Source organism: Cervus elaphus, chromosome 30 (genome assembly GCF_910594005.1).
Source record: "Cervus elaphus chromosome 30, mCerEla1.1, whole genome shotgun sequence".
Lineage (NCBI taxonomy): Eukaryota > Metazoa > Chordata > Mammalia > Artiodactyla > Cervidae > Cervus > Cervus elaphus.
In genome coordinates this window covers 66847251-66873561 of record NC_057844.1, presented here as the reverse complement: position 1 = coordinate 66873561, position 26311 = coordinate 66847251, and the positions used below count along the sequence as shown (strand labels likewise).

The 26311-nt window shown below is 42.7% G+C and overlaps 1 protein-coding gene across 1 annotated transcript in view; it reads right to left on the bottom strand.

The window, feature by feature from the left end:
• Positions 1–646: 646 nt before the first annotated feature.
• GPC6 (glypican 6) overlaps positions 647–26311 on the bottom strand; it is a 1191916-nt gene continuing 1166251 nt past the window's right edge. The window contains exons 7-9 of the mRNA XM_043892444.1: positions 24636–24772; positions 10504–10679; positions 647–5080 (exon numbers count right to left, since the gene is read on the bottom strand). Coding sequence (XP_043748379.1) covers positions 4878–5080; positions 10504–10679; positions 24636–24772 — 516 coding nt within the window. The 3' untranslated portion in view covers positions 647–4877. The remainder of the gene's footprint in view (positions 5081–10503; positions 10680–24635; positions 24773–26311) is intronic.

Sequence of the window (26311 nt, the reverse complement as noted above, 5' to 3'; positions counted from 1 at the left end):
TAATTATGGGTAACTACAGTAAAGAATGAATACTTCCCAAATTTGACAACCAGTGACTGGCACCTAGACCAGGCAAGTGAGTAAGTCAAGTAAGAGTTTAATAAAAGTTTGCTAAATGAATCTCTAGCATGCTATACAGTATTTAGCATCCCTGGGAGCATGGAAGCTTCTAGAAATAAAAAAGCAAGGCAATTTGCTAAATCTGGAAAATTGTTAGTTCTTTTACATCTTATTTTCTGACATTATTTATAAAGTACTGACATCAATTCTCAAGCTACTAAATTTTATTTTAGAGGAGAAACCAACACAAAAGTTGTGTGTGATCAGTTCAGTTCAGTCGCTCAGTCGTGTCCAACTCTTTGCGACCCCAAGGACCGCAGCATGGCAGGCTTCCCTGTCCCTCACCAACTCCTGGAGCTTGCTCAAACTCAAGATACACATTTGGAAAGCTCTAAATATTCTAAAGTTTGAAAAGTCCTTGATTTCAAATGCCAAGTGTACTTCAGTGGGTGGTGCTGATTTAACCTATGGTTCTTTTCCTTTTTTAAAAATATTGCAGCTTCTAAAAATTTCTCAAACAAAATAACTCAAAAGCTCTGAAATTTAGACTATGAAAATAATGAAGAAAATGCAGAAAGGGCACTGGTAGATTTTTAAAAACTATTTTAATACAAGATTAATAGCAATTTTCTATCCAAATCAGAAATGAAAAATCTTAACCCAAATCATATTCATTTGACAGTCACATAAAATTTTAGGTTTGATTGGTGCACACATTTGTCCTGCATATATGTTATGCATATGCACACAGAGACCTCACTACTACGCCAACTTGAGTTGTCTTTTCGTCGAAGTACCTCGTTACAAGGCAATGTCAAAGATTCCAGTACCTATGCAACCTTCACTGAGGTTCAAATGGCCCCATGCTAGGCTGAGTCCTGTGCTGTAGCAAACTGTGTTATAGCAAGGCTCCGGGATGCATACAAATCAATACTGTCTTTGTAGAACTTGGCCTAAAACCAAACACTGGCTAATGTCTCCACCAAGGAGGAACACACTGCAAATTTATAAGTTATGGTCTCCTTTACTGTTCTGTTAGCAAAGCTAAACTCCCCCTCTCCTCCCCTCCTTTTTCTAGTTAGAAGTCAGATTGGTTAGTGACTGTAAGTAAACGAGTTTGAATTTCTGCAAGTTTTGGGTAAGTCAAAACTTGCATTTGCTAACCCTTCCACCATTCATCCAACCACCTGATAATCAGCCTTGCAAAGAGAAGTAATGAAAGAATCACAACTCAGGAATCTGCCAAGGTTTTGTTCCTCCTTGAGGACTTTAGTTGGTGTTCAGTGTGTAGCCAAAACATGTAGGTAATGGTTAAAGAATTAAAGTAGGCTAATGTCTGCAGCAGGGAATATAAATTAAATATCAGGGTTCTGCATCCGATAATACTTTGTGTGTTTGATTTACAGAACGCTACTTTTACAATGACTACTGCTTGTCAATGAATAATCATGTTTTTTGGTGTAGGCAAAGTAGTATTTTCTATCCCTTACAATTAAAGCAAGTAATACAAGATATTGATCTGGTTAAGACACGGTAAGGGAGTCAGATTGCTAGCGCTAATGCTGTTCTATGATGGCTCTAATCAAAGTCCTGACTTGACCTTCATTCAAATGAGAGAAGGTCATCGTGTCTGTCCTTTAATACAGAAGCATAAGCGGAGCTCAAACTCATGAATTTGCAATCCATTCTTCTCTGCTTAAGACTTTAGCCTCTGTTTAGGTTTTGTTATAACATATACAAAGTATAATATACACCAATTACAGACGTGTATTTCTGTTAGAAAAATACATATTATAACTAAAGAACATGTAAATAGAGGCACTTCAATAAGCTAAGTGTTTGCAGTTATGAGCATCACCCAACTGTTTCTAGCGTCCGATTTCAGTGAGTCCGTTCCTCTCTACTCATAACAGAGGTTATGATGTGATTACAGAATATAGGGGACTTCAAAGCAAGTGAGGGCAGGTCAGGAGAAACAATGGAGTATCATCACATCCCCTATCACTATGCTAAAATGAGAGAAATTAATTTGGCGGTGCAGGGAGGGGGAAATTCCAAAATACTTACTGAAATGGGTTAACTAGATTAAGCTAATTCCCTTAGGGTACAAAAAAATTCTCATGTCAAATTAGTCTTAAAAATCATATGATGGGGTGGGATGATGATTAAAAAGCAGGAAGTACAATTTGAATAATATTTTGACCACATCCATGCGGGTGACGATTACTGTGGCATCATTAACTGAGAGTGATGTCAGCTTTCTGCCTGGCTCATATAGTTCACTATAGCTCACCAATATGAATAATATCGATAACAAAGGTGTGGAAACAAATGAAGCAGGCATTTATATACTATCGGTGTGTTTAGTGTGTACAGAACATGGGTTCACATTCATTAATATAAGGTGTATTCACACACATGCACAAAACCCTCTGGGGGTGAAAGCACAGGGAAAACAAGGCATTCGGATCTATTTCACAGAAAGCAATGCAGACATATTTTTTTAAAAGGAAAGACCTGGAGTTTAAAGCTATGAAAACAAGTGATGACTCAAATATTCTGGAAAATCAAGACTGATTTAATTTGTATTGCACCTTAATTACTGGAGAAAGACAATACTGATTTCTGAACATACAATGCAATGAGCAACATAAATGATTGGTCCTTCATAGAGATGCTTTATGTGTAATTGGTGCTAGGAAGCTGAAGTTTGGCAGTGAAATGAATGGTTTTCTAGAAGTATGGAATGCCGAATTAGATTAAGTGTTAATTTCTTAAAGATTTAAATGAAAAGATGCCACAAAGTCTCTCAGAATCCTACGTTCCATATTTTGTTAGGCATACAATAGCAAGAGATGCTTCTAAATACTTTCAGTTTTGCAAAAGTGCTCAAATATACTTAATACTATTGTGCTGCATGTGTTCTACTTAAGTGTGATGACTAAATCGATAACTAATTATAATTTTGATGAGTATGGAGATAAAAAATACCATTTATGTATCATGACTGCCAATGGGTTAGTTAACATGTGACTGGCATACTACGGTGTCTTGAAACATTACTTTTCCCAACCCCAGAAGCATCATAGAAACCAAAAAAATAAAAAACATGGATAGCCAACTGTATTCATAAAGCCCCAGTTTGGTTTATTTTGCTTCTCTCTATCAAGGGGAGCATCATGCCTGGCTTTGGCACACCTGGTGGAAGAGTTAGGCTATAAATCAGCCTGTTAAATTAGGACATCTCTCAAGTGCCAAGCAGGAATCCTAGGCTGAAGGCGTTGTTCTGAAAGCAATGGTTTTGCATGAATAACACATTCCTTGCACATACAGTTTCCATGACCGGTACAGTTCTGCACACCCATGGCTTTGCCCATGAGTTAGGTACAGTGTGGAGCACCCAGGGCAAAGCACACTCATGCGAGAAAGGTGTGCCCTGGCAAACTTTTAATAAATGGACAGTTAGATACGTAAAAAGTTCTCTTTCTTGATTCTTGGTGCTCACAGATAAATGAGGAATCCCTTCTCTGAGCAGCACAAAACAAGAAGAGCTGGTTGACAAAACATTTTCGTTACAAAGGTGTGTCAACCCTGAGCTTGGAATTAAGAAGTTAAAATCTGTGATTTATATATATATAGATATAAAAATAGATGATCATACTAAGACTAAAAAAGTGAAAGAAATCTCCATGTCAATACTATATATATATTTTTTTGTCTTGACGTTTTTTGTTGTTGTGAGTTATTTTGTAAGAGAATGCCCTTGTGATGCAGAAACCAATTGACACAAAGTAAATAGTTAAAAATAAAAACTCACTTATGGATCGAATTGTTCTTCCATTCATTAAAAGAACTCTTCTTTGGGGAGGGTACTGAGCACAGGGCAGAAACATTTGATTCGTGTCAAGCCTGTGGCTAAAGCAAAGAGATTGTATTGTTGATGATTGTTTTCATTTCAGACCCTTGAGGGGGATGAGTTCAGGCCGGTGTCCACTAGTAACTGAAAATGAAGCGAAAAGTCTGTGCCAATTGGATACAGTGGACAGACACTGTATTATAAAGTGTATAATTAAAAGAATTAAGAAAAATGATGCCATTACTGAAATTGAAGTCGGGCAAGGTAAGAGAGAGGTGCTGAGCTATATAGCAAATTTTTCTATCATAGTAAAGATAGAATTCTAAATTTACCCTCAGTACCTCCAAATCAGCTGGGGCATTGTGTGGTTAGCGTGCAAGACCTCCAAGACAACAGTGTTTTTTCACTACATGAAGAAAATGTCAAACTTTCTCTCCATAAGCATTCTGTAACCCTGATTTGTTACTGAAAAGCGTACACTGGGAGCTGGCTGGCAATGCCAAACTTATGGCATTAAAGCTCTTTTATTTTTCTCTCTTGTTTGCTTCTTTGTTCCAATTGCAGTTGTCTTGGGGTTTGGCCTGATTTTGCAAGGAAAATGATCTTTTCTTCCTATTTTTTTTTTAAATGGGGGAAAAAAAAACTCACAACGTGAGATTCCTTTACGTCTGCAGCATAAAAGCAAATGAAGGTAAGAAAATCTCCTGGTACGAAAGATCGGAGTAAGAATTCTTTAGAATAAACAAGGTCCCCACAGATAGCTGACGGAAAGAGGAAGCAGTCCAGTCTGGCGCCCGGTACTCTTTGGGAAAACAAAAAGGGAGGCAGAGTACAGTACTGCCCTCTTCTCGGAAACCGGTAAGTTTTTGTGGCATGGTCCACTGTCCAAGGGTGTAAGAAAAGAAGTGAGTTGGCCGTTCCAATAGCTCAAATGCAGTTTCATCTGACCGAAAACCCAGGATTATCTGCACAGGCTCTGCAGTGCCAGGGCGACGCAGGCGAGAGATCCTGAGAGCAGGGAGTGGCCCGGCTGGCTGGCAGAAGAGTCTACTTCTCTCCGGTCGGGGTCCACCGCGGGGGCCTCGGTGGTGACAAACTCGAACTCTGTAGGACACACGTCATCCATGCACCCACTGCCGCTCCCCGAGCCGCTGGATTCGTCGCCTGGTGTGGACAGACAGAAAAAGAGAGTTAGAGCCAGGCCAGCAAAGAGTGGGGCACAAAAGAGATTTGGGCATGTTGGTAGAAGACCCCCTCACCCCACCCCACTAGGTTTATTTTTAATGGACAGGTTTGTGATGGGAGGGTGGACTGTATCTAAATAAAAAGCAGAGACATCACTATGCTGAGAAAAGTCTATTTTATAGTCAAAGCTATGGGTTTTCCAGTAGTCATGTATGGATGTGAGAGCTGGACAAGGCTGAGTGACAAAGAACTGATGCTTTCAAACTGTGGTGCTGGAGAAGACTCTTGAGAGTCCCTTGGACAGCAGAGAGATCAAACCAGTCCATCCTAAAGGAAATCAACCCTAAATATTCATTGGAAGGACTGATGCTGAAGCTCCAATACTTTGGCCACCTGATGCAGAGAGCCGACTTGTTTGAAAAGATATCCGGAGTCACCCAACTAAAAAACATAGGAATCCCAGATTCAGGGAGAGGCCGTACCCACCATGTTGGAACCTGAAATGAATTTCATATTCTGGCCAATATTTCAATTACTTTAAGAACTTTCATTCTTTGCTCATTTTCAAAACTCAGAGCCATTGTTCTCAGGAGATATAATGCTTTTAGAAAGGATTTTGAAAGGATATTTTAAAGGAAACCATTGAAGAGGAAAACCGAAAATGGAAGTAAGAAATCAGAGAATGGCAGCACGTAATTGTGGAAGGCACAGCTGGTTATTGCCATTTTTGGCTACTTTTTCCACTGCTGTTCTCCTCCTAAGTGCAAGCATGGATTCTGACTTGACCATTGGTTGACAAACCATGGCCTCCAGGCCTGCTAGTTGTTTTTGTATGGCTCTCAAGCCTGGGCTTCCCAAGTGGCACTAGTGGTAATGATCCCGCCTGCCAGGTTCATGCAGGAGACGCAAGAGATAAAGTTTCAATCCCTGGATTGGGAAGATCCCCTGGAGGAGAGCTTGGCAACCCTCTCTAGTATTCTTGGCTGGAGAATCCCATGGACAGCGGAGCCTGGCAGGTTACAGTCCATAGGGTTACAAAGAGTCGGACATGACTGAGAAGATTTAGCACACATGCATCCAAGTGTGACTTTGTATAATCCCAAGAATGGTTTTTATATATTGAAGTGTTTGAAGAAACACAAATGAGGAATAATATTTGTGATATGTACATAGTGTATATCTGAAATCTAAACCTCAGTGTCTGTATGTAAAATTATATTGGGACACAGCCATGGTCATTCACTTATGGATTGTTTAATTATGCATTCATATATGGCCCTCCAAGCTGAACATATTTAATATGTGGCTATTTACAGAAAATTTTGCCATTCTCTGCTTAAAACCAAAGTCCAGGTGTCCACTTAGTATGTTTTCTCAGCCTGGCATCTTCCCTGCCTGCCCAAAATGCCTTCTGGGGCTGCTCTGTTCCCACTTCTGACCACTTGGTTCATGATTCTTAAACCCTGTATCTCAGACTTGGGTCTCAGGTAAGTCTCCATCTATTACTGGTTGTGGTGGTTTAGTTGCTAAGTTGTGTCTGACTCTTTGCGACCATATGGACTGTAGCCCACCAGGCTCCTCTGTCCATGGAATTTCCCAGGCAAGAACACTAGAGTGGGTTGCCATTTCCTTCTCCAGGGAGTCTTCCCAAACCTAGGGATCAAACCTAGGTCTCCAGAATTGACATGAAGATTCTTTACCAACTGAGCATCCATTACTAGCTATATGAAAGTACTTATCCCCATTTGCAACTCTATTATTTAACTGTTTGCTTTCTTGTTCCCTCTTTGACAATGTACACTTGTTGAGGAAGGGCAGACACTTTGTATATACTGTTCATTTCTGTATTTGCATTTGGCTTTAATGATCCCTGGCATACAGTAGGTGCACAATAATGATTACTTACTGAATAATTAAATATGCCTTGGACACTCTTTTCAATTTATTTGTTTCCTCAACTCAATACCTACTGACAATAACATTTACCTTGTTGAGGATGGTGAAGAGCCCCTGATAAAAGGTGAGAACACCAAATCCAATGTGTGCAATGATGCTTGATAGGAAATATATTGTTCCTCCAGCAAAGACGACTTAGATTTTAACCTGCTGTCTTTTGTTTAAGTCAGTTAGCCTTGCTAGGCCCTGCTTGCTCACCTGTAAAAATGAGAATAATCCTATCTACTTCATAGAATTGTTATAGGGTGAGATAAGTGTTATAAGTGAGATAATGTTCCTGGGAGGGCTTAGGAAACGTAGTAATGGTAAACGCGGTAATGACATTTACTATTTCCCCTATGTACTCCATGGAGTCCATTCAATAGCCTTAAATGCCTCCCTGCTGGTCTGAAATGGTGATGTATATATTGAGCTGCTCCAAAAAGACTAGTGCCATCTTGGCTGCTAGACAGTGGTACTTAAGAAAAGCCAAGGTGATGTCAGGTCTCTTCCAATACCTCCCCACTAAGCAAGGCTCAACTCAGCGCAACTTTATTTATTTATTATTATTTTTTTCAACTTTTTTGGGCTATATCACATGACATGTAAAATCTTAGTTCCCGGACCAGGGATTGAACCATATCCCCTATAGTAGAAGTTCAATGTCTTAACCACTGGATCTCCAGGGAAGTCTCAGTGTAATTTTTGTTTTCTTGATGGGACATCTAAAATACCACATAAGAGCACTTGAATATACTATACCAGGTTCTTAACATTTTCTCTAATTTATCTTTAGTGGCCTTCACAAGGGGGAAAATGCCCATTAATTAAATTCAGAGATATCACAATTGCTAAGGGAATTGTTTTAAACACTGGTATTATGAACAAGAAGTTACATAACCTTTACAGAAATATTATTGAGGTGATTTAGAGTATTAAAAACGTGGTAAGCAAATAATGATGGGAAATTCTAGCTGAGAAAAATAATGGCTCCATCTCTTTCGGAAAAGGAATCACAAATGCAGGTATTTAAGTGGTGAGTTTTAAAAATGTCAGAAGCAATAATGGTGATGATGACTATAAGATGTGATAGTGGTTTTATAAGACAGACACTATCCTAAAATAAGCTTGCCTGGTGGCTCAGATGGTAAAGAATTTGCCTGCAATGTAGGAGACCTGGCTTTGATCCCTGGGTCAGGAAGATTCCCTAGAGAAGGAAGCAGCAATCTATTCCAGTGTTCTTGCCTGGGAAATCCCATGGACAGAGGAGCCTGATGGGTGATAGTCCACTGGGTCGAAAAGAGTCAGGCATGACCGAACGACTAACACTTTCACTCTCATCCTAAAACAGGAGGTCAAGTTTGGTGCTGAGGTTACAGCAAAGTGATACTCTTAAGTGTTGCTGATTTTTATTTTCTTTTTGGGGGAAATGGAGCAGGATGTCTTCTCTAGGGCGTATCTTAAGTTTTGCAGATTGACATGTATACAACCTCTTTAGGTCAGAGAGGAGAGAGAACCAAGGCCAACATCAACTAATTCTAATGTATCTTGAATGATTTAATCCAATAGTCATTCTCTGATGACAAAGTGCTTTATTAGAGAAGACAGAAAAGATAAATTGAGAGGAGTGAAGCTAAGAAATGAGCAGGGGAGAAGCAGCAAAGGCTAAAACCTAGTGTAATTTTCTCTTCTGAAGAGGAAAGGAGACATTTAGCAAAGAGGCAGAGAAATACTGGGAGGACTGAGAAAGTTTACAGCAAATTTATCAGGTTGGCAATGATCCTGCACTTAGAAAGTTAATTTTTGAGTTATTTTAAATGGAATTAAGCTCCAAAAATTTTCTGCAGGGGAAAACTCAGTAGACTGATGGTTAAGACTTAGATGACTTTATGTCTCCCATCTGTAACCTGTTTCTTTCTGTCTCATTAATTCAAGCACATAGCATCAACTTTTGCTTCAGTGACCAAATTATAGAATCACTGGCAACTCCACATCTTATGTTCAAGGAATCTTCTCCCAAGAATGCTCTCTATAAGAATATATATTTTAAAAAACCAACAAAACAGAAAACAAACAAACAAACAAACAAAAAACCCCTTGCCTTTATAGTTACACATCTAGAAACCACTTAGACGAAACCCAAATATGGTTACTTTCATTCAACGTGCACTTACTAGTCTTTCAAAATCACTTTTGGTATTTTGTAATCTTTAATAAAATAGTCATGTGTAATATTACATCAGCATTTTAGTATTTTGCTCAAGATTTCAGATACAAAAGTCAGTGGGTCATGTATGTGCACGATTGGAGAGAGAACAATCCAATTGACTTTGTGGCACATGAGATATTCATCTTAGCTCCTTTACACATGGCCTCAAACGAACCTCCCAACAATCCTAACTCAGGAGTGTTTCCCATTCTATAGAAGAGGAACATGAAACTCAAGAGATAATCTGTTCAAGACTTCAGTTCATAAATAATAAAACAGGGATTCCCACTCAGACTTGTCTGGGTGAGTGATCTTGAGGACATTCTTCTCTTGGTGGTTGGGAGGAAGGATGGAAGTTTGAGGCAGAGACATAAATGCTGATGGGGGAGTGGGGAGGGGAAAACATTACTTTGCTGTCTTGTAGTTAATGGATTAACTGGCAGATGCAACTCAACTTTAGTTTTGGTACATTTGAATGTCAGCCACTGAAACTACTCCTTAGGAGCAGCTATGATTTTAGTCCTATCCTAAAAAAAGATTAGGGCTCTCTGCCCAAAGGACTATAAAGAACTTTGCAGATGGGGTAAGAATGACACCAAAGAGCCATGGTACACATTGCTTTTAAAGAAAAATCATGATAAACTTATTTATAAAGCAGAGACAGACTTACAGACTCAGAACAAACTTATGGTTACCAGGAGGGAAGTGGGGGAGGGATAGTTTGGGAGTTTGGGATGCTAGGTACACACTGCTATATTTAAAATGAATAACCAGCAAGGACCTACTGTATAGCACAGGGAATGATGTACAATATTCTGTAATAACCTAAATGGGAAAAGATTTTGCAAAAGAATAGATACATGTATATGCATAACTGAATCACTTTGCTATACACCCGAAACCAACACAACATTGTTAAACATCTCTGTTGTTGAGTTGCTAAATTTCAACCCCATGGACTGTAGCCCACCGGGCTCCTCTGTCCATGGGATTTCCCAGGCAGGAATACGGGAGTGGGTTACCATTTCCTCCTCCAGGGGATCTTCCTGACCCCGGGATCGAGCCAGAGTCTTTTGCATCTCCTGCATTGGCAGGCAGATTCTTTACCGTTGAGCAATCAGGAAGCTCTCTAAATGACAAGGCTCCAATACAAAAATTTTAAAAATGAAAATAAAATTCTTTCTTTAAAAAAACAAACTACAGAATGATCTTCTATAACGGTTTTCACTCTGGAGGGTGCTGACAAAGGCTATCTTACTCGTGTCCTGGAAGTTGACGTCATTGCCATTGTACGCGTTCTTCAGTTTGTTGGTCATCACGCGGAGAGCCATGATCTGCTGCCTGATGAACGTGTCGGGCCGCGTGATGTCCACGTCCACCTCTGGGTTGTTGATCTGGTTGGTCAGCCCGTCATTCATGATCTCAGGCAAGTACCTGAGGGCACAGAGAAAGAGACCGGTTGGGGTGAGGCAGGAGCGACCTTGAGACCAGATTCTGCCATGTTCTTTCTAACAGTGAACTGGAATGTCGGCAAAACCTGGGCTTGGTTTCCTAAAAAAAGGCCAAGCAGTGAAAACAAGGCATACATTTTCCCAGAGAGAGAGAGATGTGGCTAAAGTGGCTTCAGAGTTGTCTCTAAATGGCACTGAATTCTCATGTAGGCTTGCCTACAAATAAATGCTCACCTGAGGACTTCCAGAAATTATTCCTTAAAATTAATTACTCTGTCTCCCTCCATCCCAAATGTTAAGATGGTTAAGTCAAGGACTTGGCAGCTCACTCAGTGATTTTTGCTAGTGAATTTTGCTAGTAGGACCTGAACTTGTAAATTATACAAGACCTTAGAGGGTTCCCTTGTACAAGGGTGCTCTTCCTCAATTGAGGAGGTCTGATCCCAGGTTTTAATCAGAACAAACTTCTGGAGACAAAAAAACATCTTTGGAAAGTTGGAGGAGCAACCAGTGATCACTGGAATATTTTAAGTGTCCATTAGGATTTTTATTTTGTACTAGAATCTTGGGTCTAACTCATCACTGAGTAGAAGAGTAAAATCTAATGTCAAATTTATATCACCATTTTTTAAAACTTGTGCTCGTGTCAAATGGTCAGTCCTTCCAATGTCAACTGCTTAAGCTGCCCACATGTATTTATACCAGCAGAGACTGAAGATCTTAGCGAAGTGCTTGCAGCGCCAGCCTCCTTACTCTTGCGACCCATCTGCTTTCAGTCCCTCTCCTCCTCTCACAAGGTTCTCACACACACAGCTTCTTTCCTGTTTCCTGTGTCCCGAGTTGGGGTGCAGAGGGTTACAGCGGCTTCAGAATTCCTTGCCTCCCCCTACCCCCATCTTTCCATTCTAGCGCATCCTACATGACCTGTCTGTCTAACCTTCATAAAATACTGCTTTCATCATGTCACCCTTCTGTAGCTAATCTCCACGGGGTGCTTACTAAATGCCAGTCATTGTGCTAAGCACTTTACCTGCATTACAAAAATTCGGTTTCCCAGCAAATCTAGGAGGTAGGTACTATTTTATCCCCATTTTGTATAATAGAAGACGGAGGTTTAGTTACTGTGCAAAGTCACAGAGCTAACGGATCTAACTTCAGAGCCCATGTGTCCAAACACTGCATCATATTTCCTGTTTGATCACAAACTCCAATTCATACTTTATGGCTCAGCACTCCAAGCCCATCTCTACCTCATCTCTACTTTCTTAGGCTGCAATTCTCCTTTCAAGGGGCACTCCTTGCCTTATGCAATCTTCTCCAGGGATTCATCTTATCTTTGCTGGCAATATACTTTTCCATTTAAGTTCCAAATATCTTTAAAGACCCAGGTCAATCCTCACTTTCTCTTTAAGATGTTTTCCAGCTTTAAGGAATCTGCCCATTCTTTCCTGCTTCCCAGGTGGTGCAGTGGTAAAGATCTGCCTGCCAATGCAGCAGATGCAGGAGACTTGGGTTTGATCCTTGGGTGGGGAAGATCCCCTGGAGAAGGAAATGGCAACCCACTTCAGGATTCTTGTCTGGAAAATCCCATGGACGGAGGAGACTGGAGGGCTACAGTCCCCTGGGTCCCAAAGAGTCAGACACGACTTAGTGACTTAGTATGGATGCCATTCTCTCCTAGGACTTCCAGGTTCGGCAGGGTACTTTGGGCACTACACCAAGTTATCTGCTGAGAGAAGGAGATGGGGCTGAAGGCCAGCCCAAATGCACCTGCAGGGCACCATTCACCAAAAGGGGTGCCTTTTTCTTTCCTTTCCTTTTCTTCTGTGGGAATCTTTTTATTTTAGAAAATTGCACTACACACCAAAGTAAAGACAACAGTGTAATGAACCCTTGCATACCCATCTGGGTGCTTTTTTTCCCTAATTCCTACAAAGGCACTATATTTGTCTGGGTCCTGGCAAGAAGCAGATGGCACACTCAAAGGAGCAATAAAGAGAGTTAAAGAAGAGACTGTTTACAGAGGTGTGAAGAGGGTTGAAGGAAGCCAGTGTGATGAAGAACCCTGGGGTTGGCAACAGCAGAACGGCCAGAAGGGATGGAGCTGTTACCAGGATGCACCAGCTTTGAAGCCACAGAACAAGGCCAGAAGATGCTGCAGCTGCCAAAGCAAGGTCCCTCAAGGAGGGAGCAGAGGGAATGATATCCTGACCTCTCCAGTCCCTCCTTCTGACCTCTGGCTGCTGCCTCTCATTGGCTGAACCCAACTGGAAGCCAGAAGGAAGGACTATGCAGTTGATGTGGCATGTAGAGGTTCTTCTTTAGGACACAGACCAAGGTTGGAAGGATGAAGAGTAGATTTCAAGGGGGGTGGGTGGGTGGTGCCAGAACATTCAGCCCAGGCATCTGACTGGTGGCAGCCCTGCCTAGTTGCTATCATTAGCATTCTTCAACTGCCTCTCCTGATGTGGTTTGAAAGCTGAAAAAAACTTCCCTTCCTCAGAGAGGGTGGGATGATATGGGAGAATAGTATTGAAACATATACACTGAAAGTGAAAATGAAAGTCATTCAGTCATGTCCGACTCTTTGAGACCCCATGGACTGTCCATGGAATTCTCCAGGCCAGAATACTGGAGTGGGTAGCCTTTCCCTTCCCCAGGGGATCTTTTCAACCTAGGGATCGAACCCAGGTCTCCCGCATTGCAGGCGGATTCTTTACCAAATGAGCCACAAGGGAAGCCCACGACCATATGTAAAATGGATAGCCAGAGGGAGTCTGATGTATGATGCAGGGAACCCAAAGTCAGAGCTCTGTGGCAACCTAGATGAGCGGGATGGGGAAAGAGGTGGGAGGGAGGTTCCTGAGGGAGGGGACGTATGGATTCCTAATGCTGATTCATGTTGACTGTATGGCAGTAACCATCCCAGTATTGTAAATTAATTATCCTCTAATTAAATATATAAAAATAAAAAATCTTCCCTTCCTCTATTTTGTCCTTCCTATTTACATATACTCATACAATATACTTATACTTAAAATTCTTCCCCTTCCTGCAGGTTATTTTGCAAGTTTCCAAAACCAAAGGCTCTGTCCATCAACCTCCAAAAGAAGAAATAAAAACACACAAAGAAACTTTTATATTTAAACCATTTTTCAGGTAATGAAATCTTATGCATGATGTATTTGTGCACGAACTGGTTTACTCATCCCTACCCAGGAATTGAACCTGGTTCTCCTGCCTTGCAGGCAGATTCTTTACCATCTGAGCCACTAGGGAAGCCCTATTTTACATCAGAGGTCCCCAAATAAGCTCCATGTCTTTATCCATATCTTGAACAAATGACATGATCATGAACATTCATGATGTTCACTGCATAATGAAAAATAAAACACACAGAGTACACTGCAAATTCTGTTCCGTAAAACTTTACCATATTTACTGCCTTAAAAAAAACATCCTAATTGAAATGAAAAAGAGTCAGGGAGCTATATTTCTTTATTTTTATAGTAAAGTGTAACTTCTGTGCTGCCTTTTCACATATCTGGTATACCAATAAAACCTTGTTAGAGTCTGAGATTGTTTTCCTGATATACATTCTGAAAGATGACATTGATTGACTATTACTGATATTCAGTTATATGTGCCAGGTTCGGTGAGTTCTACCTAATCACTAAAGCCCATCGAAATGGACAACACAAGGGTCGGCCAGCCTCTGCTGGCACAGGAGCTGAGGGGCCGAAAGGTGCTCATGGGTTCTGGTGCTGTCCCTTAACTTTCTGAACAATGATCCCTGGGGCTGTACCTGCGCTGAGTCAGAGGAGGGCTTTGTTTCTTTCCGCCGCTGTGTGCATGGCCCAGCTAGCTGAGACTCATTTATCAGAAGCCGACTGCGATAGCTTACATGGGAACGCTACCCCTGGGAGTTTGAGCACACAGCAACAATACAAGACTGCCAAAGAAACCCAGCCTCTAACTGTCTGCCGATGCTCAGCCACTTACAATAAAAACAAGCAACAATGCACCTCTGTCCTTAAGAACCTTTTCTCCTTTCAGTGTATTCAAAGGGGAACTTTAGAGACTGTATGGAAACTCACACCGAAAAACACAGTTGGAAAAGAAAATGGCCATTTTGTCACTCCTGGGGCACATCCTGAGGCCGTATCTGTGGATGTCCAGAGTGCAGCCTGGGGGATCCCTGGAAGCCCAGTTCAGCGCCAGCCCATTTATTTGTTGCCTCTCTTGTTTGATCTCTTTGTGCTGTGTGCTGTGCTTAGTCAATCAGTTAAGTCCGACTCTTTGTGACCCCATGGACAGAGGAGCCTGACAGGCTGCGGTCCATGGGGATTCTCTAGGCAAGAATACTGGAGTGGGTTGCCGTGCCCTTCTCCAGGGGGTCTTCCCAACCCAGGGATCGAACCCAGGTCTCCTGTGTTGCAGGCGGATTCTTGACCACCTGAGCCACTGGGGAAGCTATCCTGCAAGAATGGATGCACCTTTGAGCCCATAATATTCTTCCCTTTATTAGATCTTGCACCAGATCTTTGATGTGAGGGCATTTTTGTACCGTCATGGTTCTGGGAGACATGGGAAGGGAGGAGAATGTTGCTAGAGAGAGCCCAGGTTCTAAGACTGGCTCCACATTTAACTGGGACAGCGAAAGCCCAGAAATGAGGACCAGCTGGAGGGGTGTCACTATTTGCCACTACTCTGTGCTGTGGTGTGGAAAGTGAGTGGTATCCGGGAAGAGTCAAGCATAGCTTCCCCATTTTGTTACTCTCTATTTTGTAAGACTACATGTAGGGTCTAAATCATTGGCAGTTTTTCAGAATTACGTGTCTCCTCATCTGGTATGGTCTGCTTGCTTGCATTCTCCCCAGGCCTACCTGTTGAAAACCTGATGCCTGAAGTGATAGGATTAGATGGAGAGGCATTTGATCAAGAAGGCTCTGCGCTCGTGATTGGGACTAGAGCCCTTATAAAGGAGGCCACACAGGGCTTCCCAGCCCCTCTGCCAGGTGAGGACATGACTAGAGGCCTTCAACCCAGAAGGGGTTCTGGTGGAGGATATCACTGCGGAGCTTGTGTGATGAGTGACCCGGCCAACACAGCAGGCATGCCCGACCCAGGGTCAGTGGGCTCGGGATGGATGGAGCATGGAGAAATGTCAACTCCTGCTCAAGCTAGAGGGAACGTAAAATGGTGCAGCGCTATGGAAAACAGTATGGCAGCTCTTCAAAACAGTAAAAATAGCGTTACCATCTGATCCAGCAATTCCACTTCTGGGTATATATCTAAAAGAATTGAAAGCAAGGACTCAAACAGATATTTCTACACCTCTGTTGACAGCAGCATTATCTATAACAGCCAGAAGTGGAAGCAGCCCAGGTGTCCATTGACAGATGAATGCATAAGCAAAAAGTGGTCTATACATAAAATAATTCAGCCTTACAAAGGAAGAACAGGAATTCCCTGGTCCAGTGGTTAGGACTCCTTGCTTTCACTGCCGAGGACAGGTTCAATCCCTGGTCAGGAACTAAGATCCAGTAAGCTCAGCAAACCACATGGCGCAACCAAAAAGAAAAAAAATTCTGACACATGTTAACATGCCAACAGGGGAAGACAGAGGATGAGATGGTTGGATGGCATCACCGACTCCATGGACATGAGTTTGAGCAAGCTCCAGGAGGTGGTGAAGGACAGGGAAGCCTGGCGTGTTGCAGTCCATGGGGTCACAAAGAGTCGGACACGACTGAGCCACTGAACAGCAACAAAAACAACAAATGCCAACATGGATGCACCTTAAAGACATCATGCTAAGTGAAATAAGCTGATCACAGAGGGAAGAATATATAATTTCACTCACGTTAAGGTACCTGAAATAGTCAAATTTGCAGACATAAAGTAGAATGGTGGTGGCTGGGACTGGGGGCGGGGAAGGGAGGTGTGGGGAGTTATTGTTTATGAGTGTGGAGCTTTAGCTGAGGAAGGTGAAGATTTTTGTGGATGGATGGCAGTGATGGGTGCACAGCCTTGTGAATGTACTTAATGCCACTGAACTGGACACTTGAAAAATGGCACAAATGGTAAAATTCATATTATATATGTTTTACCAGTTTTTAAAAGTCTAACTTTTAAGTACCATTTTTCTAAAGTTCTTGAGAACTTTTCTATTTTTCCTTTCTCCATTTTTCCAGACTGCAAAGTGGTATTATTCAAAACATACTGTGACTTTAGGTTTTAAGTGGACTTATAAATTCTTGAAGACTTGAGCTGGAGTTGTCTGTGGCATTAGGTACTCCAAAGAGATGGGACACTGAGTCATGGTCAAAGGCACAGAGGCTGATCCAGGACACCTGAGATCTCTCTGGAATCTAGCAGTGTGACTGTGGGCAACTAACTTAGCTACTATATATATGCACTATGAAAAGTGAAAGTGAAAGTGAAGTCGCTCAGTTGTGTCCAACTCTTTGCGACCCCATGGACTGTAGCCAGCACCAGGCTTCTCCATCCATGGGATTTTCCAGGCAAGAGTACTGGAGTGGGTTGCCATTTCCTTCTCCAGGGGATCTTTCCTGACCCAGGGATCAAACCCAGGTCTCAGGGATGAACCTAGGTCTTCCACCTTGCAGGCAGATGCTTTACCTCAGAGCCATTTTTCAGTCATATAAATATATGTACTATATACATATGTATATGTATATAATATGAAAAGTGAAAGTAGAAGTGTTAGTTGCTCAGTCATGGTCGACTCTTTGCAACTCCATGGACTGTAGCCTACCAGGCTCTGCTGTCCTTGAAATTCTCTAGGTAAGAATCCTGGAGTGGGTTGCCATTTCCTTCTCCAAGGTGTCTTCCTGACTCAGGGATTGAAACTGGGCCTCCTGCATTGCAGGCAGATTCTTTACCTACTGAATCACCAGGGAAGCCCATATATAGCATATATATACACTATATATATATATACACACACATACTAAGTACTGTATATATACATACATATATATGCTGTGTATATATATATATATATACACACACACACACAGTGCTATCCATATAATATAAAAGCCATAATATAAGGGATATAACTGTATGTACATATCTCTATATATAATATGTACCGTGTTTGTTTCATAAGCTGCCATATTAAGTGAAGTGATATGCAATTGCTTGACAAATATAATACACTATACAATTGCAATGCATCCTTATGAAAATTAAGTTGTTAACATGGCTCCCTCAAAAGCCAAACCTGTTTCTTAGGAGGGCTGACAGCAGCAGAATTCTGAGCTTTAAAGCCTGGATTCATAGACAGAAGAGTGATTTGCTGTGGCTTTTCTCCAGCTGGAGGATGTGGGGTATGAAATGGCCTGGAACTCTTGGAGGACACACCGCTCATTGGTTGTGCCAGTGAACAGAAGCTAAACTCTTTGACTTGGCCTCTCAACTCATTGGCAGGAGCTGCCGACGCCATCCTTTCTTGGTAGAACCGGAGTCAGCAGACTCCAGGGCGGGAGGGAGAGAAGACCCACGAGCCAGTCCTCAGGGATGCCGAGCTGTCGACACAACATGCTTCTTTCCTCCTATCTGTAATGTTTCTTATCACTTCCAGGAGGTGCACACAGTGTCCCGCTCCCTCAAGGCAGTCAGCCTTTGTGGGGTCTTCCCTCCTGAGCACCCCAGAGAAGGGAACCGGGCTTTTAGCTATGCCAGCTTGGACAGCTGCCAGTTCTCATCCCAGACAGGCTTCCCACTTTCCCCAGGTGCTTGCCCGGCTGTGTATACATCAAATATTTTATAGTTCTTTCAAACGCAGCTGGGCTGCTTTGGACATACCCTGCAATCAGACTAAGACAATACTCCAGATCTGCCAAGCTGCTGTCTCTGACACATTTCTCATCACCAGGCACCATTTCGCCACTCTGCCAGCTGCTCACACGTACCTACTCATGACTTCTTAGTTTCTTCGCTTAGACAATCCACTCAGTGGCTGCTGAGAGCGACTGACCTATTTCCTAGATTTTTCTACTTTTCTTATTTCCTACAATTTACTGTATTTACCTCCTGGCCTCAGGGAGGATTTCCTTGGGGGACACAGTTATTTCTGTGAGGATCAGGTGCCTTAAAAGACGGCAGAGGCTCCTGGCAAAAGCTGTATTTCCAACAGATCCAATTAATCCTTGTCTCCCAGCCGGCCTGTTGATGGCCTCCTTCTGGATAGCATCTTAAGGAAAGGACACAGAGCTGGCTAAACACTAGCTGACAAGGAACAGAACCAGGAAGCTGTTTTGCCAGCTTTAAAGGGAGAGAAGAAAGAGTCTGGCTATAACTGACTCAAGAAACCCTGAAGACTCTGAGAATATGTATGTTCTCCCCTGAGATCCACAGGCTTTGGGGATCTGCCTCAGACTGGGTTTCATCGCATTCCTCCTGCACCATCCCATCATCTTCCACATTCCCTTTTCCTTTTTAACTTCTGTGAGCTTAGAAAAAGGATCCCTGTGAAGAGAACACATTCCTCACGAAAGACAGCAATGATGTGATTCAACATGGTTATGTCGGTTGGGTCATTCGTAGAGACACAAAAGAGCCTAGAGTGAAGTTAAGCTAAAAAGAGAAAAACAAGTATCATATATTAATGCATATATGGGGAATCTAGGAAAAAAATGGTACAGATGAAACTATTTCCAGGGCAGGAATGGAGACACAGATGTAGAGAATGGATGTGTGGACTTGGGGAGGAGGATGGGGGGCGGTAGGATGAACTGGGAAACTGGGATTGACCTAGGTGCACGTATGTGCCAAGTTGTTTCAATCATGTCTGACTCTTTGTGACCCTGTGGACTGTAGCTCACCAGGTTCCCCTGTCCATGGGATTCTCAAGGCAAGAATACTGGAGTGGGTTGCCATGCTCTTCTCCAGGGGATCTTCCCGACCCAGGGATTGAACCTGCATCTCTTATGTCTGCTGTATTGGCAGGCAGGTACTTTACTGCTAGTACAACTTGGGAAGCCCGGTAGACAATGTTTGTGTCCTGCTAAGATCCATAGATTGAAGCCCTAAACCTCAATGTGATGGTATTGGGGGGTAGGGTCTTGGGGAGGTAATTAGGTCATGAAGGTGGAGCCCCTATGATGGGATTAGCACCCTCACAAGAAGAGGAGGAGAATAGAGCCCTCTCTCTCTGCCAAGTGAGGGCACAGCTCAGAACAGCTGCTCAGAAGAGGTCTCCTATTAGAACCCAGCCTTGCTGACTTCTAGCCTCCAGACTATGAGAAAATAAAATTTTCTTTAAGCTCTCCAGTCTATGGCATCATTGTTATAGCAGCCTGAGCTAGGACACTAATTGAATGCAGTACTGACCAGGGATTCAGAGAGTCCATCCTTGGCCTCCAAGGGCATCTCATGAGAGACCAGAGGTTTGTGCAGACTATCCTGTTTTGAGAAGGCAGTGCTGCATTTCCAAGTCAAAATTCCCTCTTGATGCACTTGTGAAGCTTAAGCAATTTGTTGTAGAGATGACTTTAACCTGACTCGGGCTCAGCTATCTTTAGTGTGTGATGTTCCAAACGAACCACGTGACCTGCCCAATCTAGTTGCTGTTGCCATTTGTAAAAGAAGAAAAAGCCCATTAAAGGAAACATCAAGGGTATTCTTGGAGGTGAAGAGAAAACAGCAAATCGTAACACGTTTCCCAAGGCTTGTGCGTGAACTGAAAAAAGGGAATATCTTACATATTAATAGGAACTTAAAGGAGGCCTGCTGAGATGAAACACAGAACTGCGTGAATCTGAATATCAGATCGACAACGAATCCTTAGTGTAAGCGTGTTCCCGTTGGTGTCCGCTTTTCTTAGGTGCCAAACCTGGCAACTCTGCCTTTGAGCCCTGCTACTCAAAATGCGATCCCTCTACCAGAAACCTCTGCTTCCCCGGGAAACGTATTAAAAATGTAGAATTCAGTTCCATCACAGACTTATTGCATCAGAAGCTGCATTTTTAAACAACCCCCCCCCCAGATTTTAGCTTGTCCATTTGAGAGGCGCTGCTTTAGCGTTTACCAGCTATTCTCACAGACTTGATTGCATTGGTCTTTGAAATTGTCCCAACAGGGCGGCAAGGGAAGGAGAAGCAGGGGAGGACCTTTCCTGACCACCTGGTCCTGTTGTCAGAATGGAGGTTTCCATGCTGACAGGGTCATGGGCGTGCCCACAATTTCCTCCCATCAGAGGGCACACTCTCTTCCTTCTACCTCACCTTCTGTTTCCAGACCGGCTGGGCGACTGACGCACACTGAAATCTGCCAGAGATGGATGAAGGTGAGAGCAGGAATGAAGATGGGCCCATGTTCCAGGGGAGACACTGCCCATACATCCTCGACCACCATCCTCAACACGGCCGCTCTTACCCTGCAGTTGCCGTAGCAGCCGCATCTGCGTGTATCCTGTCAAAGTCATCACTAATTTCAACAGGCGATATTCATTCTGTAATAGCTATTTGGGAAAACAATACACATTGGGGGACACAGAGTGACATATCCATTGCAGGAGTCCTTTTGATTTTGGAAATGTTAACATATGAAATATACATGCTTCTGAATCAAGGAAGCATGGTACAGAGCTTGGAGCAGCATTCAGAAAGCAATCAGGAGAAAAATGGGTGATGGCAGACAGGTCTGAGCAAATACTTAGGATAAAAGGGCTGCAGAGACTGTGGCTAAAGGAATTTGATGGATAAAATATTGTACAAAGAGGAAGAAATATCTAGGTTACCGGCAGCCTCATCTCACAGGCCTGAGTTTTAAAACTCCAGACAATTTCTATCAATGCTAGTCAACATTGCTGTTCCACACTTGATAGATATTTTTTGAAATAAGAGTTTTGGTTCTTTTATTTCACAGAGTGACAAGAATAACCTTTCTTTCTTTCTTTCTTTTTTTTTTTTTACAAGCATTCCTAAACATTTCAGAAAGCCTTTCATTTGAAAGTCCATACTTCAAAAATAGGGAAAAAATATCCTGTCTGCATTACAAATAGATTTTTCAACTTACAAAATAGTTCAGTGGAATTTTTTTCTTAGTGACAACTTCTGTCCTGTGTTCCTAGATCAATTAACATTTGGATGAGAAGAAAGTTTTAATTAAATTTAATCCAACAAGCCTGTATTGGTTATCTACTTACAATGTTATTAAATATAAAGTTATAATGTTAAGGTTTCATTATAATGGAAGAATTAAAAAGACGAGAACTAAGAAAACCCTGTGAAATTATAACTTTTCAATGGAAGCATAATTTGAGTCACAAATATTTGCCAGTATTATCTTTTTAATAATACATTGGGTTAAATTCTGGAATAGTCCTGCAAGTGATTTTATTGTATTAAATTTGATGATTTCCCTCACCTGCATAAAATCCTCTAATGGCTTCTCATGGACTCGGGATAAAATTCAAATCTGGTTCCTGAGTACCGAGCAGGTGTGTCTTGTGGCTATGTCCTTTCCCAACCCACAGTCCAACGGGATGATACTTAAAGTTCCAAAGTCCACTGTCCTGTCTCCAATCACTGGGCCTTTTCATGTGTTGACAGACACTATTGCCATCACACAGTACTTAATTGACAGAGCCTCGCTGAGGCTGGGCTGAGGGTGTGCTTCATAAGATTGCTGAAGGACTGACTGAACAAAAGAACAAAGAATCTACTTCATTTGTTCTCCTAGCCCAGGGATGGCAGTATATATCTGTCACTTGTTTTAGAGTCAGGATATTGAAGTGAAATGGCTTCTCAGGTGGCTCAGTGGTAAAGAATTTGCCTGCAATGCAGGAGATGTGAGTTTGATCCCTGGGTCAGGAAGATACCCTGGAGAAGAAAATGGCAACCTGCTCCAGTATTCTTGCCTGGGAAATTCCACCGACAGAGGAGCCTGGCAGTCTACAGACCAGGGGGTCGCAAAGGGTTGGACAGGACTTAGCGACTAAACAACAACAACCGAGGTGAAAACAATACTCTCTAGGGTTTGGGAGATGTCAGCTTTCACCTTAGTTCATCAGCTATCCTTAGACTAATGGTTTACCTTGTCTAGATTCCTGACTGCACAATGAGGAACTTGGCTGAACTATCCCAGGCTCTTCTTGCTCTAACTTCATGGTCTTTATCTTCCCCATTCATTTTCTTGATGGAATGTAGTCCCCTCCCCAGTCCTTCCAGCAAATCTTTCTTTATACCTCTTCTGTAAGAATTTACAGGGACTTCCCTGGTGGTCCAGTGGTTAAGAATTCACTTTCCAATACAGGGGTTGCCGGTTTGATCCCCAGACAGGAAACTAAAATCCTACATGCTGAGGGTCAGCTAAGCCCCCTTGCTGCAACCACTGAGCCTGCGTGCCCTAGAGCCCCTGTGCCACAACTAGAAAAGCTCACGTTCTGGAATGAAGACCCAGTGCAGCCAAAATAAAAGTAATAATAAAAAAAGAAATTGTACATGCACTAATATCCAGTAACCTGTGTAACTCTCCATGGGAATGCAGTTCAAACACAGTCGCCCTTTCAGCCAAGGCTAAAAAGGTAAACACAGATGGGCAATGGAACAGCTTGAAAAATCAACCACTTTATTCATTAGGCCATCTGGTCATCCTTTACAGTGTCTTTCTGTACAGTCATTAGGAAAAGACACATTAGAAGCTGTTAATTCACAGCCGAATTTGCTGGCCCAAGGTCCCCTTCATAGAAGACTGAATACTGCTAAGTTACTAAGCATTTTTGAGGGGCAGCATTGTTGATACTGTGAATAGCCTTTGGTACCCTCATAATTTAAGACTGTCACATGGATATTTGGGGGGTAACTTGAAATGACTGCAGTTCTTTCAACAGCTGTCTTGTTTTCCTCTTGCTAATCTCTCTCTAGGGTGGCTAATAATACCATTACCAATAGAAGCGAAAAATGCAACTCAGCAGTGTAAGAAATTATACCCAATGAGCATCTCACTTTCACCCCTGCCTCCTGCAGCTTTGTGTGAACTTAATATCCATGAATCTTCTTGTTCTCTCTTCATCACAGCTGTTTCATATGCTCGAAAATGCCCAATAAGGCCGCAGAACAGACCCCTTCTTTTAGCTCTTCCACCTGCCTGTTGATCCCCAAAGATTCCTTGACTCCAATTTACCAGCTGCTTTGCTCACCTGCATCCCTGCTGAGGAGGTTTTGAGCAGAATCCTCTCCCGGTGTCTGCCCTGCCTGCCAACTCCCAGCCAGTTCTCCCGTCCAACTTCTCCACCCTATGACAACTCAGGCCAAGCCCATTGCTGGGCTGAACCAAGAAAGTCAGAAATTCCATACCAAGGGGCAGTAGCCTTGGGCAGCAGAGTGGAGGAGGAGAACAGAGCCATCTCTTAGCAGGAGATTCCAATGGGACTTTCTAAGGCACTGGACTTACGAGAACGCTTTCCTGGTTGTTATTTTCTTTTTCCCTTACCCTTCAAATGAGACTTCAGTATTTTCTTTTTCTCCCAGGGTGAAAAAAATTACAGTTGAATGTTCACTTCCTGTTTAACTTGTAATGGAAAAAAAAAAAAAAAAACCCAGTAAGCTGTGCAAAATTTAACTGTGGATAAAAATAGCTCCGCTCCCTTAAAGTCATTAAGAGAACATACAAAGCTCTTTGTGATCTCAAGATATCCGTAACCTGACATCTGTCCCCATCCCTCCATCCTCGTCCGGCGGGGGAGGCATGCAGAACAAGGATTCCACGCTTAATGGCACCTTGACAGTAAGTGCTCCCAGGTGCCCATCAAACCTGTCACTCTGAACAGCTGTCGCTAAGTGATGACGTGTCGCTCCACCCTCCGCTGGCTTTTGCATAAACAGGTCTGCAGCGCTGTGCCAGGAGAGCCTTCCAGGACTGGATGTGCAGCATCCCTTCCACAAGAATAGCGAGCCACTCTCACCTGGCTTTGCTGTGCCCATTCCAACATTCCTCTTCGTTGGACGTGCCCGCCGTCACGCTCTCGTCCTTGCAGATGGTGTAGGGCAATGTCGACCAGACCTTTTTAGAGAGCTTCAGTTTCTCTTTTATGTCTGTGACCTGATCAAGAAAGCAAGGAAAGAGAGTGAACATTCTCGCTGGGCATTGTCCGTTTCTACACCAGGACATGGTGTAGGGGAAGGTTAGAGAGTCTGTGATGGGACGAGCACAGATTCCCCATCAGCTTTAAGAGAGAACCCATCCTGTAGGACTTATTGCCCAGGGAAGCCTCACTTCCTCCTTCCTCCATTTCCCTCTAGCTTCTGGCAGAGGGTTCTCAGATAATTGACTCTTGGTTTTCCATTTTTTCCTGCCCTCTCATCCTTTGAATTAGAAACTTATGAGGCATCTCAACTGGCTTCGGGGCCCCCTCTGGCTGGGAGAAATAAGGGTTCCCTTCTGCAAACACCCTCAATCTGATCTTCAGAATTCATTTGCCTGGATGTCAGATAAATACATCTAGGGGATGAAAAAAGAGATACAATGTGTTCCCCAAAGGTCTACTCATTTCTGCAAGAAATGAGTATAGTCACTAATTCAGCCGCTGGTGACCCTTGCTCTTGACCAGTGGAAAGGCCCACACAGCACACTCTTGGACAATGAGCAGCACCCTAAACCCACTTTAAAATCTCTAGTAGCAGAGACAAGAGTCATTCCAAATACAGGTAAATGTAAAATCCACAGTCCTGTGGATGGATGGCTGGGAGGAGCTTGGCACCAGCAACTTTAGGGCTTTCAGGCTAAGCTCTGACTTTTCGTCTGCAGAAAGGGTAAGACAGGGACTCAGTACCATTTTGGCTCCACAATAAGAATCAAGATTCATGCAGTCACACCATGATGTTCTACTCGGTCTATAAGAACATGGGGAAAAATCTATGGATGGTGGAAACGTCACTGTTATAGGTCAAATTATGTCCTATAATATTCACATACTCAAGTCCTATGCTCAGAACCTCAAGAATATGACCTTATTTGGATCTGGGATCTTTACAGAGGTAATGAAGTTAAAATGAGGTCTTTAGGTTGGCACTAATCCAATAGCACTGGTGTCCTTATACAAAGGGGAGCTTTGACTACGGGGGTATGCACAGAAGCAAGACAACGTGAAGAGACGCAGGAAGAAAGCATTCATCTACAGGCCAAGGAGAGAAACCTGGAAAAAATTCTTTCCTCACAGCCCTCAGAAACAACCAATCCTGTTGACACCTTGATTTTCGACTTCTGGCCTCCAGAACTATGAGACCATACATTTCTGTGGTTTAAGCCACCCACACCTCATTGTGACAGCCTGGCAGACCTATACAGCATCCTAGAAGGGAGGACCACACACCTGTGATCAGTGGCCTTCGGGAACAAAGTGTGCTGTGTTTACTGTGGATGGAGTACAGATCTGAGAAAACACTTCAACGATCCGTTGTCAGGTTTAAGAGGAAACACAAAGAAATAAAAGAGCAACATTTCATGCTGTCCCTAGTCATATTTCTCAGTAGTTTCAGAGCTGTACAGTTTTTGGTCCTTGCTTATTTGTGATTCTGATGATGACAGAGATTTCAGCCCTGGGAAATGTCTGTTCACCAAGTCAGGTACTGAAGATGACCA